Source organism: Paramisgurnus dabryanus, chromosome 10 (assembly GCF_030506205.2).
Source record: "Paramisgurnus dabryanus chromosome 10, PD_genome_1.1, whole genome shotgun sequence".
Lineage (NCBI taxonomy): Eukaryota > Metazoa > Chordata > Actinopteri > Cypriniformes > Cobitidae > Paramisgurnus > Paramisgurnus dabryanus.
Genome location: NC_133346.1, coordinates 8,500,747 through 8,514,638, shown reverse-complemented (window position 1 = coordinate 8,514,638; position 13,892 = coordinate 8,500,747). Strand labels below are relative to the sequence as shown.

General features: G+C 37.1%; 1 protein-coding gene across 2 annotated transcripts; it reads left to right on the top strand.

Annotated features, from left to right (window-relative positions):
- The first annotated feature begins 155 nt into the window (after nucleotides 1–155).
- On the top strand, nucleotides 156–13,400 carry pora (P450 (cytochrome) oxidoreductase a). Of its 2 annotated transcripts, XM_065260521.2 has the most exons (16): nucleotides 156–312; nucleotides 1,576–1,791; nucleotides 4,132–4,180; nucleotides 4,271–4,399; nucleotides 4,478–4,627; nucleotides 6,674–6,798; nucleotides 6,906–6,995; nucleotides 7,305–7,403; nucleotides 10,340–10,456; nucleotides 10,922–11,040; nucleotides 11,483–11,664; nucleotides 11,737–11,886; nucleotides 11,956–12,223; nucleotides 12,397–12,542; nucleotides 12,623–12,708; nucleotides 12,818–13,400. In XM_065260521.2, the coding sequence occupies exons 2-16, from the start codon at nucleotides 1,607–1,609 to the stop codon at nucleotides 12,960–12,962; spliced, it is 2,040 nt and encodes a 679-aa protein (XP_065116593.1). In that variant the 5' UTR covers nucleotides 156–312; nucleotides 1,576–1,606; the 3' UTR covers nucleotides 12,963–13,400. The 2 variants fall into 2 exon arrangements, with proteins under 2 accessions (XP_065116593.1, XP_065116594.1); XM_065260522.2 differs by lacking the exons at nucleotides 156–312; nucleotides 1,576–1,791 and adding an exon at nucleotides 3,253–3,526.
- Nucleotides 13,401–13,892: the final 492 nt, after the last annotated feature.

Here is a 13,892-nt window from a genome sequence, read left to right as displayed (position 1 = left end):
TTTAATAATAAAACTATTCTTTGCTTGCCAAATGACTCTTTATAATTAAAGTGGCAAAAAATAATTAAAGTGGCAAAAAAAAAAACAGAAAATTGATTTTGACTTTTCGTGCTAGTAAACGACACAAATCATAGTTAAATTTTAAAACAATGGTTTGAAGAAACACAATTATGCCAAAATTATAACAACCAAAGATTATAAAGCAATAACGTGTTAAAATGCTTGAGAGGGATATTTGAGCTTGCAACTGGCAACCTGACGTTTTAACGTGACGTAAGTGTTTGCTGTGTTACATGCGCCAGCTGAGCAGAGGTATGTGCTATGTGTGTGCTTAACGCTTGCAGCTGTTAAGTGCTTCTCATTTGCATGATATCAGACATGTTTATTGTCAGTAATTTAATGACATTATCTGATTTGATGCGATTTTTGTAACGGTTATAGTCACTGACACTTACACAACAAGGATTTCAGAAGGGTCTGTGATGAGCTCATGGTTGCGCACGCGCACAACCGATATGTTTTTGCAATGAACGATTTCACGTTATAACAATAGTTTATTTTATTTATGTAATATTTTATGTTAGTTCCCAAACGAATCCACAATGTGTGCTTTGTATGAACCTTAACCTCTGAATTTTCATATTATTGTCAGGTATTTGTGTATTTTTATCTTTGTGGAGGTCACAAGCATAAACTAAAAGAAAGAGCTGTATTAAGTATCCATAAAGTGTATAACTTTCCTTACAAACGATTAATGTGACAGTTTTATATAATGATATTATATGTCTTATTTGATATTTAATGATTACCATAAGCATGTACTATAATATTAACACTTCAATGTACTTTTAAGAATACCATAGTACTGTAACAAAAATCATGGTAGTATCATCATATTTCTTTTTTTTTGTTGTTGTTTGTTTTTTCAAAGATTAAAATGTTTGCATTTACTGCCTTATGATTTTTTTTGTCATGGTGGTGTTATTTTACAATATATAAATGTAAAGTTATATATATTTAAGGAATACACACATTAATAAAATACATAGTGTATTTTAGCATTTACTATGGTGAACTGTAGTAAAAATTCTAGATAGTGTGGTGTTTTTGAACTTTACTCAAGTAAATGTTAATGTTAACTTACAGGTTTCAATTTACTATTGGTAATACTACAGAATGCTATAACATATATTTAACACAGTGTAGTAGTAATTATTTACAATTTTTTATTGTTTACTAATGTAAATATTAAAGTATACTAGAGTATTTTTTTATTTGGGTATATGGATTTGTTATTTTGCAGTTACATTGATCATTCAAAAGAGGGCAGAACTGTCAAAGTAGTGACATTTTATTATTTTATCTAGTAAATGCTTTTAGAAGTATTTATAACTTTTTTGTCATTTTTAGAAATTGTAATAATAAAAAGAACATAAATGTAAAATCCAAATTGTTGTATTCACTGAAACATGACATGCATACATTTTGTCTTTTACAATCTTGATTAAAATCACCATTTTATTGTTAATTCTGATTTTTCACAAACACACTTTCACAACTAAATCTGTCTTGCAGACATTTCTGCTGTTTGCCATAGTCCATAAATATGGAGGCCCCAGAATCCCAAGTGCTGTCCGATCCAGAGCAGGATCCAGAACCGCTCCTCATCCTCAGCTCTCTGGACATCTTCGTCTTCTCACTCTTCTCTGGGGTGCTTATCTACTGGTTCTTCTTCCGAAATAGACCAGAGACCGCTCCAGAGATAAAGACTTTACAAGCCACCCCTACAGTGTAAGTGCCTGATTTAACCCCGCCCCTATTTGTCCTCAAGGAGGTAATATTTTTACCCAGTTTTAGAGAGCCACATTTATAAAACACTGAGATGGCATTAACTGTAGCCTAGCTGTGATTTAGCTTTAGCTGTTTCATTCCACCAAAGTGCAAACACCAGATGACCAAAATGGGTCACGGTCTGTATTTGAAATTGTGGGAATCAAATATTTAATAATATTGTTGTTGGAAAGTCTCTTTATGGTTCTTCTCCCTGTAGACCTTTGGCCTCGTTTGAACAAAGCATCATTTCTGCACCATGGCTTGTTTCTAAAGCACTTTGTGGTTAAGTCAGTCATGGGTTCCAGCATTGCAAAGTGTTGACATCATGAGACCGCGAGAATGTACATGCATTACATTCTGTGTCTCAGTGTTATGGTCTATTGCAACCGAGACACATTGTTCATATGCTGTGATCGTGTGTCATTATGTATGCCGTCTGGGGATAAGGAAGTTCTTGTTAAGTGACATAGTCGGAGTAATATTACAATATATCCTGGCTCTTTTCAGCTTTGTAAGGGCATGGTGCCCCATTTTTAAAGCTACAAAATGTGCATCTTTACATCTGTCATAAACTAATCCATATGGTTATTAAATGTTTGATACAATGGGTTTTTGTAAGGAAACATTTACATTTCAAGCTTTAAGAAATGGGGCACTGTCCACTGCCATTACAAATCTAGAGTCACAGAATGTTATTGTGTCCAACTCCTCATAATCCTTGCTCTAGTCAATTGTTTGTAGTACTGTTCATGAAACATATGACCCACGATGTCCTTGTAAACAATGGAGGTCGATAGATAAAGGAAAGTAAAAGAATAGAAAAGGAAATGAAAAGCTGTAAATCCCAGGAAGAGATGTTTGGAGAACAGGAAAGGAGCACTTCCAATTCTCTCTATGCACTTCCTTTAGCCTGGTCCACATTACTCTTGTGTTGAAGGACTGTGACCAGTCCAAATTTCCATTCTTGCCAAAGTCTTAAACAACTGCACTGCATATACTTTTCTATTGTTTTAATAGCATGTATTGATAATGTGTCATCTGCCTTTTTATAAAAGACTCACATTAAAAAGTTTATTGCTTTTGTTTTCGTGCATGATGTGTGTATTGATGTATTTTAGTACACTGGGAAAAGAAAGGCAATCGAGTAGATGTTTGTTTGTGTTTACATTGGCATTATTTTTAAGTGTGTGGGCTTGCTTGGCTATAGTTTGGGGACAGACTTGGCCCCAGAAGTAGCTAAATACTCCCTTTCAAGCCATTTGGGACCATTCACATTTAAATTTTTTGGGGTTTAAATAGAAAAGAGCATGTTTGTGTGGCTGAGACGAGTGTTAATTGACAGTATAGTACTGCGAGGATCCATGGGAAATGTTGAATTGTCTAGTTGCAACCACTTTGCTCTGGCCAGATGCTGAGAGAGAAAGAGAGAATGAGCGAGCGAGACCGGGAGCACGTCTCAAACCCCTGCCTGCCTGCCTTACGCCCCCTTTCACTGCGTTCAAGAGCTATGTCCTGCTCTTACAGGAGAGCCTCCTGATGATCTTCTGCTCAATCCAAAGGACTTTTTCGAATGCTCTAAGCTTTTGTTTTCAAGTTCCCAATCTGTATGCTGAAGTTTAAAGGACCGGGTCTTTCTCCCAGTCATGGGATGCATGTTCTCTTTGCCACAGGACAGATTGGAAGCTGCAGAGAGGTTAGTTTGGGACACATGGGAATTTCGCTTAGAAAAAAAGAGTGTGTTGAATTGAGATGGATTTGTCTCTGATGTTGTGCTTATGTATTTATATCCATGCAGATCGATTGTGTTTAATTGTGTATACTTGGTACTTTAAGCAGTGAAAATAAAGTACATAAGTTTGTGATCTTCGTATGACTATTTAAAAGAATGTTAAATGTCTGGTGAAATTTTGCGTAAATGCCTAAATTTTTGTTATCTAAATTTTTATTTTATGAAGTTGTTTAAATGGATTTGAAATTGAACACAATTAGAAAACCACGTAGAAACCACGCAATGTATAACACATGGAGCTTTCAAGTAATGTTTTTGTGCTATGTGAACTTCCATCTGGTCTTCAGCTGTTTGAGATGAAAGTGGTGGTTTTCATTAGTCGAACAATGAGTGAAAGCAGACGTTTTCTAATGCCGTGGTGTTCTCAGAGCGGCGAGGACCTCAGGAAATTCTCCGGTGTGGAAAAGGCCAAGAAATGAACATGGCTCAATTCCCTATTCATTACTAAAAGAATTGGCCTGGCTTGATATTCTGCCTTTTTCTCTCTCTCTGTTTCTTTTTTGCTCTAGAGCTCAACCCGTTCGTGAGACCAGCTTTATTGAGAAAATGAAGAAAACTGTGAGTTTTCCAAAAACCTCCTCCAGCCCAAAAACATAAAAGCATAGGTTTAGAAAAACTCTTATGTTTGTTTGTACCTTCACGTACTAGAATCGAAACATTGTGGTGTTTTACGGGTCCCAAACCGGGACGGCTGAGGAGTTTGCTAACAGACTGGCAAAAGATGCCCAGCGCTACGGTATGAAAGGCATGGCTGCTGATCCTGAGGAGTATGATATGGTACTTCGGATATCATTGCTACTCTTGCAAATGCGTTATATTTCTTTACTATGGTTTTTAATAATGTTTATCTCCCAGTCCGAGCTGTCTAGACTGAAGGAAATGTCAAATTCCTTGGCTGTGTTCTGCATGGCAACCTATGGAGAGGGAGACCCCACCGACAACGCCCAGGAGTTTTATGATTGGATGCAGGGTGCTGATGATGACATGGAGGGAGTCAATTTTGCCGTGAGTATTTAGACAGCATTATTTAAATTGCCCTGAGAAGGTTATAGTCTGGCATTTCGATCAAAGCTGATACACACAGTCCTACAGCCCTTCTTTTGTGGGAAATGTGATGATTAACATTTTTGAAGGTCCAGAATGCACATAAAGGGTGATTCTCATGAAATCCGTGTCCCTCATCAGAATTTAAAAAAGAAAAAACTTGAAGCCAATTTTTTTGTACATATAAGATTAAGGTCTGAACTTACTATAACCATTATTTTTTAGAGGATTTAAAATTATTTCCTATAAATTATTTACATTTTTTTGATTATCGTTATCAAAAATTATCATTACCGCAACATGATATTACATTAAATATATGCATTTACAAACTCATGTTTCGGTAATGAAAACGAAAAAGTTGTCTAGGTATGAAAAACAAAATTTCAACTTTTATCTGGAGAGAAAAAATTGCTTACCTGGTAGCCATCTTGAGTGTCACAGTCAATTATGTCCCTTCCAACAATTTTTAATTTTTTTGAAAATGTTAGTTCCTTGAGGGATTGTTGCGGAGGATGAAAAAAATTTTCTTGGACACTTTTATATTCCTTATTCTTGTCTCTACATTTACCAATGATCACCAAATACCACATGTTTCTTTACTGTAAATGTTTCTAGTATAACATGCACTTAAGCTTTATATTGTTTTAGATTTTTTAATTATAAATATTTCCATGTCAAAGAACCAAAATCCATTCATGGACACGTTGCGGTAATGAAAATTTTCCCTTTAAATGTGGAAAAAACAACAAAATTGGTTTGTATGATGTAATTTGAAATCATGTGCAAAATAGTACATGAAGAGATGTTTGTAACTGTATGCTTCTTATTTTGATACTGTTTGGCGATAGAAATATTTGTAGATATTATTGCAAACATAGCCTACAAATCAGCACTGCATATGGTGGCACGTTGTGATGTCGATAACCTCAAAACTCATAATTTTTTGCATGTTACTATGTTTATGCCTTTGCACATCATGTAAAAAAACTTTATTTATTTAATGTTTCCCAAAAAAATTAAGATCAAAATATTTTAAAGGCAGGGTCCATAATCTCTTAAAGCCAATGTTCACATTTAAAATCACCTAAACAAACACGCCCCTACCCCAATAGAATCTGGAGCTTCTGTTGATAGACCCGCCCCACACATACACAACCCAGACAACGTTATCGGTTAATAGACACGCCCCTTACTGCTAATTGGCTACAGTGTGTTTTGGTAGTCTCTCTTTTCCAAAGCGTTTTTCAGATATCGTGCACTCCGTTTTTAAGTTTCCTTTCTTGTGTGAGCTAAACATAGCATTTAAGAAATTGTATTTGTCAACCTGTGAGCACCATCCCAAATTCCTGTCCTTTTATTGAGTGGTACCCATTTCCAGCGCCTCAGGCCGTCCCATAGTTAAGGGGCCCATGAAACCCTCATCACTTTTCTCTCACCAAACGGAAACATCTGGCCCTGCCAAATAAAGCTAGAGCTCCATCCCAGCTGAACCCTTTCTCTTAGTGGGAATACTTCAGATGGAACCGGATCACTGAATCTTCTGTTCCTTTGATTCTGGAGACCTGGGTGTCCAGGCACAGCGTGAGTTGGACCGGTATTCTGCATGAGAGCCCTTGTGGTTTAGACGGGAGGTTGTAGATTATTTAATGTGGTTCTGGTGGGTCGGCATTATAAAACATGTGGTTGGAAACTTCACTGGAGTGACTGTGGAGCGAGCTAGAGAGACGGATGAGGTTATTAGGAGGGCAAGATATTGCAGACAAATGCATAATTTTTTTAAGTTTGGCTCTTTGAAAGGGTTTGATCATAAATTATTAGATTTAGTTTTTTGAAGCAAAACAGCTATAATTTAGTTTTACATTTTCCATCCTCTCCCTGACTCGACAAGCTTTAACAGTAAAACATATTGTCTGTTATACCTTTAATACCTTTTTTCAGTATTCTGAATATTCTATCCAATCTACTCCTTTCATAATCTGAATTAAGGATCTGCTGTGTTTTTAGGTTTTTGGTTTAGGAAATAAAACCTATGAGCACTTCAACGCCATGGGAAAGTACACAGACAAGAGACTTGCTGAATTAGGAGCGACACGTGTGTTTGACCTCGGGCTCGGAGATGATGACACTAAGTGAGTGAATAATACATTTAGGTTGAAATAACAGATGTTGATACATATACATATGTTCTTGCGTTTCCATTATTTACCTTTATAACCCAATCCTAAATCATTTAAAGCTTGGAAGAGGATTTTATCTCCTGGAAGGAACAGTTTTGGCCGGCAGTCTGTGAATTCTTCGGAGTGGAAGCCACAGGAGAAGAAACCAGGTATTGTTTTTCATCCATCTAAACACAGTAATGCTGTATGTTTTGCATTGTACCGCCAGATAATAGCATAAATAACGCACGGTTGAATCCAGCAAAGCAGGCCATCTGTAGCTTTGTGGTCGAGTTCAAACATAATGCTTATTTGAGGCCACACATTCAATTGTCTCATCTGCATATTAGAGGGATCATCTGCCTCCATAACAAAACCTCCCATCATGCTTTGAAAAGGGTTTTGCATCCTATTAAACATCATAGGTGTTTTGAATGTTTTAAATGCGGGATGAGATTTCCTATCTGTTTTGCTTTCAGCATTCGGCAGTTTGAACTGGTGGTCCATAATGACGTCAATATGAATCAAGTGTACACAGGAGAGGTGGGACGTCTCAGAAGCTTTCAGACGCAGAAACCGTGAGTTTATCCCTTTCAACTAAACGATCACTTGATAGATTTATAAGATCACATCTGCCCATGATCTGGTTTCTGTTGTTTTGGTCTGTGTACAATCAAAGATATCGAATGATTATAACAAGATTGAGCAATCCTATTACTATGAATAGAGGACAATGCAGTGGACAATATGGCAGCTCTGTTGACGGAAGTCCCGCCTTTTAGTTAAAAGAATACATTTATCAATCGAAGGTGCTTGCCAACCTGTACGCATGCATATCAAGTAGCTAAAGTGACCCCAAAATAGGTGTTTTGGCATGATTTGAACTTAAGGGCACATATACTTCCCATTTTTACACGATGTAATATAAGTCTCAAGTGTGCCTAGAATATGTCTGTAAAGTTTTACCTCAATACCCCACAGATCATTTGTTATAGCATGTTTTCATGTGTGTACCTTGAGCTACAGCTCCTTACTCCCTTTATTAACAGAGTGCTTTTGGTTAAAAGGAAAACACCACCGCTTTTTAATATTTTATGTTCTTACCTTAACTTAGACTCATTAATACATACCTTTATCTTTTTTCAATGCATGCACTTTTAATCTTTGTACAGCACCTTGTGCATGTGTTAGCATTTAGCTTATCCCCATTCCTTCCTATGGCTCCAAACAGGGATGAATTTAGAAGCCACCAAACACTTCCATGTTTTCCCTATTTAAAGACTGTTACACGAGTGAGTATGGTGGCACAAAATTAAACGTTTGTTTGGACGCATGGGAATGAATGGGGCTAGGCTAAATGCTAACACATTCAAGAAGCGCTGTACAAAGATTTAAAATGCACGCATTGAAAAAAGATTGGTATGTATTAATTCATCTAAGTTGAGGTAAAAAAAAAACATTGGTGTTTTTCTTTAAAAATAGATCTGATTTCGGTGAATACAGTCTGAGACAATAGTTTCTAAAGCACATTAGTGCTACAATATGCTAACAAACACATTTAGAAAAGCTTTTGGGTAAAATTAACCAGTCAGTGGCCGTGGGCGGAGCTTTGTTTGAAGTGAATCAAAACATCATGGGCTCTATCTTACACCCGGCGCAATGCGCGACGCAAGTGTCTTTTGCTAGTTTTCACCCTGCGCAATTATTATTTTCACGTTTAGCGCCACGTTGTTTAAATATCAAATGCATTTGCGCCCCCTTTTGCGCCCATGGGCGTTCTGGTCTGAAAACGAGGTGTGTTCAGGCGCATTGTTGGCGCGTTGCTATTTTGAGGCAACTAAAATAGAGGCGCAATAGTGTTTTTTGTTATTTAAAGAGCGCATTAGTAATATGCGCCTAAACGGGACGACAACGCGGGTTTGCTTATCACATACATGAATGGCAGCAGCACAAAAACGCTTTTAAATATGAAAGATTAAAGAATTGAATGTAAAAGATTATTATTGAGTCTCTTGGACATAAATGAGGACTAATTATGAGACGTTAGAAGGCACAAAGAGCTGCTTCACCTGCAGTCTGGTAAGTAAATAAATGCTTTGCTTTAAACAAATGCATCTATTTTTAAACGTTTTTAAATGCTATCTTACGGATTTATTGTACATGATGACACTGTACCTGTGGATATGGTAAGATGAGAAACATTTTAAATCATGCTTTGTAAAAAATCCCGGCCATATGGCGCTGTTCTAGTGCTGAAACGCTTCGGCTCTCTGCGCGTTTGTAAATCCTTTATCTTTTGTTTGTATTTTTAGAATACAAACCTTTTCTTGCATATTTGCTAATCATTTTATGCGATTACATTGATTATGTAAGATATCAATACATTTAGGACAGCAATTCAAAGCCTGATATTTGTACTTCTATGACTAAGAAAAAGAAAAAGGCTTTTAAAGGTTTTAATAATAAAAAATTCAATAAAAATGAACATTATTCTTAAACTGTTGGCCTTCTTCCTCCGCTTAGTTCTTCAGTTTACAAGGTCCGTTATCTAAATAGGGATTACGCACAGCGACAGCGCAACTGGCTTTTAAAGGGGATGATAGCTGAGTCTCTCATTGGTTTACTGCACGTTACGCCCAAAACACACCCATTACTCATTAGGAAAATATGTACAACCCTTTTCGACCCTGCGCTCGGCGCACAAACCATTTTTCCCGTTGTTAAAATAGCAAAAGTGGCATCGGACACGCCCATTTAGACCGTGCGCTTTAGACGATGCGCTAAGATCGTTAAAATAGGGCCCCATGTCTAATAAGACTGATTTGGTTTGATGGGGATTAAAAATCGAAGGAGAGGGTGGATTTTTATTTTCATTTTAGAGTTGTTGTGTTTACACGCATTTATGTCCAAACTTTTATTAACTCTTTTTTTTATTAGCTCAAAATATGGTGTTTTTGCAAAAACCTACCCATATTCAAAAGCTGATTGCAAAAGAACCACTAAAGGTAGGATGAAACGGTTTTTTTTGTTTGAAAGCAAAGGGTCTGTTCTTTCATTTGGTATATTGTATGTTTATATATTTAAAGAAGAACATTTTCTGGAAGGCATTAAACTTTGGTGAAAATCATGAAAAACGCTGGCGCTGGCTGGCAACTTTTCTTTAAAACCCTGGCGGTGAAAGAGTTAAAATAGGATTTTGCATAATATATGCCCTTTAAAAAAACAAAGGTTTTGGTACAGTTGATGTCAGGTTTAATTGTTGGTCAGAATTATGTTCTTTAATTGTGATTTTAACTGATGATTTTAGAGATTTCTGTCTTTCCCCATTTATGTAGCTAGTACCTTGCATGACTAAAATAACAGCCTGGAATGGGTAGAAATTGTGAATGGGGATCTTGAAATCTAAAAGGTTGAGATCCACTATACTATCATATAAATCATCTTTGTGATAATAGAAAATAAATTATATTTTATTTTCTTTATTGAAATGATTGTTGTTGTTTGTTTTGTGTAGGCCTTTCGATTCAAAGAACCCTTTCCTCGCTCCTGTTTCTGTAAATCGTAAGCTGAACAAGGGAGGAAACCGTCACCTAATGCACTTAGAATTGGATATTTCTGAATCTAAAGTCAGGTACAGTTCAATCATTTCACTTGAAAATTTCAATATTCGGTTTGTTCTCTGCAAATGTAATTTTTGTATCACCACAATAACCGACAGTAGTACATGTTTTACTGCAATTTCACCATGGTTAAAAGCTGTTGTTCAAAGCGAAAGCAAGCAATTCTCCTGCCCAGTAATAAATCACATTATTAGCTATATATTTAATATATTATATAGTATGATATGCAACATTTCCACATATGTGACTCTGTCTGTGAAATCCAGGCTAAAGTCTTATAATGCCGAGATTTTGAGTTTGGTCTTTGACTTGACCTTACTCAGTCAATATTATAGATATCAAGGTTATTTTTTCATTGAATGTTATAAAGGATCATTTTATGTAGAAAGCAGTAAATTAAAAAAGACTGTAGCTATTTTCTTTACAGCCCGGTCACATTACAACAAAAAGTTGGCGTACATTTTTGCTTTGTGCAGATATGATGCTGGAGATCATGTTGCCGTCTACCCCACAAATGACACAACTGTGGTCAGCAGACTAGGAGAAAGACTTGGTGTAGATCTGGATATCATCATGTCTCTCAAAAATCTGGATGGTATATACTGAATATACCCAGTTTCCTTAAAGGGGGCATATCATGAAAATCTGACTTTTTCCATGTTTAAGTGCTATAACAGTTCTTCTATCAACCTAGAAAATGTGCAAAAGATCAACCCAGTAACTTAGTTTTGGTAAACTATTCTCTGCAAGCATGTGAAAAAATAGGTAATTGAAATTTGGCTCCCCCTGTGATGTCAGAAGGGGATAATACCGCCCTTTAATCTGCACTTTTTAACCACAGCACTGCCATTTAGTGCAGAGATCAGCTCATTTGCATTAAGGACACACCCTACAAAGTTTCAATTTTAACATGCTATAATAAATGATCTATATGGTATTTTGAGCTAAAACTCTTATAAGAGAAATTATTAAAATCATTATATGGATATCTATATTATAACATAGTTTACTGTCACATTTGTGTTTACATTTTTCAGAGGAATCTAATAAAATACATCCATTCCCTTGTCCCACCTCATACCGCACGGCTTTAACCCATTACCTGGACATCAACAACCCACCCCGTACAAACGTGCTGTACGAGTTAGCACAATACGCCTCTGATCCAAAAGAACAAGAAAGTATGCGCAAGATGGCCTCTGCATCTCCAGAAGGAAAGGTAAGATATTCATATCTACTGCTAAAAAATAAAAACACGAGCGTCTGTTTTCCATCTGAATGTTCCTCTTAGGCTCTCTACCAGAGTTGGGTTGTTGATTCAGAGAGGAACATACTGTCCATTCTTGAAGATCTACCATCTCTACAACCACCTATAGACCATCTGTGTGAACTTCTGCCTCGACTACAAGCTCGATACTATTCCATCGCGTCCTCTAGCAAGGTGAGACTTTCCCATGTTTTCAAAGAAACTTCTTAAAGTTGACACAAATTCTCTCCCGCCTCATTTCAGGTGCATTCGACCTCCATTCACATCTGTGCTGTGGTCGTGGAGTATACAACTAAAACGGGAAGGGTCTTCAAAGGTGTGGCCACCAACTGGCTGAAAAACAAAATTGTAACCGATAACGGCCACACGCCTACAGTTCCCATGTATGTAAGACGATCCCAGTTTCGCCTGCCTTTCAAACCAAGTAATCCTGTTGTCATGATCGGACCTGGAACCGGCATTGCCCCTTTCATGGGCTTCATCCAGGAGAGAGCATGGCTGAAGGAACAAGGTACGAATTTGATTTGCATGCTTTCTTATATAGCTCAGTGGTTTATCATTGCGTTAGCAGCGCAGAAGGTCATGGGTTCAAAACCAGAGATAAATGCAAAAACGTTTTGAATAAAAGTGTCTGCCAAATGCATAAATATAAATGTAAACATTTTGGTTTTTGGTATCTTACAGGCAAGGATGTCGGTGAGACAATACTTTACTTTGGCTGTCGCCATAGGAACGAAGACTTCCTGTACCAGCAGGAACTAGAGGATTTTGAGAGGGCGGGTGTACTGACACAGCTTAATGTTGCGTTTTCCAGAGACCAGGACCATAAAGTGGGTGGCATATTATAATCTGTACATCATATTTTTTTATATATTCCAAATTTAAGAATCTCATCTCTCTTTTTTTATAGGTTTATGTGCAACATCTTCTGAAGAAAAACAAGGAGCACTTGTGGAAGCTTGTTCATTCACATAACGCCCATATTTACGTTTGCGGGTGAGCACAGATATACATACAATCCATACTAGTTGCTAACTCATGGTATAGTTTAAATACCACAGTGACTTTTGTATTTGCCTATGTAATGAGATTTTTGTCCATGCAGAGATGCACGTAACATGGCCCGGGACGTCCATGCCGCCTTCCATGAGATCGCACAGGAGGCGGGCGGACTGACACACGCTCAGGCTGTGGATTATTTCAAGAAGCTCATGACCAAGGGCCGTTACTCACAAGATGTTTGGAGCTAAACCAACTGATGAACTCAACAGTTTACCTCAGATGTTTTATTTTTTTAAAGAATAGGTATCATTTTCCCATGTTTGCATTTACGTGGGATGTGTTGCAGTCAGTGCCTCTGATGTAATGAAGCCTTGATGAAGTGTGATACAGTACAGGTCAGTAGATCTGATGAAACATAAGGCACATGACACAAAGAGAGCTTAGTTTTTTCTTTCTTTGTGCTTTTTCTGAAATTTATATGATAGAAACTGAGGACTGATTTGACTAAGCTTGAATTGAGGCCTTACAGATTCATATTATTCTTGACTTGGTTTTATCCGTGGTAAAAGACTGCAAACATCACTTACTGAGACTTTGCTATATTCTTAAAGGGACACTCTAGAGTTAAACATTTGATTTTTACCGTTTTGGAATCCATTCAGGAGATCCCTGGGTCTGGCGGTACCACTTTTAGCGTAGCTTAGCATAATCCATTGAATCTGATTAGACCATTAGCATTGCGCTCAAAAATGACTGCAATGACATGGCTGCAGCAGGCGCAAAGATATTACGCAGCCTGAAAATAGTCCCCTTCGTAACTTTCAATGGCAGGGGACTATTTTCGGGCAGTGCTTAATATCACTATGCCTGCTGCAGCCATGTTACAGCAGCAAAGTCCTTGATTATTACGCCAGAATGAGAGTATAGTTCCTAGCCATATCTGCCTAGAAAATCACAACTTTTAATTTTCTGTCAGTCTAAGTACACAATGTAACTACAGAAGATTCAAGTTTTTAAATAGGAAAAATATCCAAACCCTTTGGTTATTTTTTAGCGTGATGCTAATGGTCTAATCAGATTCAATGGATTATGCTAAGCTATGCTAAAAGTGGTACCGCCAGACACGGAGATCGGCTGAATGGATTCCAAAACGGTAAAAATCAAATGTTTAACTCTAG

Excerpts from the sequence above, each read along its gene's own strand:
- pora (XM_065260521.2), top strand. The coding sequence starts at position 1,607 with ATGGAGGCCCCAGAATCCCAAGTGCTGTCCGATCCAGAGCAGGATCCA. Across the intron at positions 4,181-4,270 it reads TTGAGAAAATGAAGAAAACT|AATCGAAACATTGTGGTGTT; the intron begins GTGAGTTTTCCA and ends TTCACGTACTAG. Across the intron at positions 4,628-6,673 it reads TGGAGGGAGTCAATTTTGCC|GTTTTTGGTTTAGGAAATAA; the intron begins GTGAGTATTTAG and ends CTGTGTTTTTAG.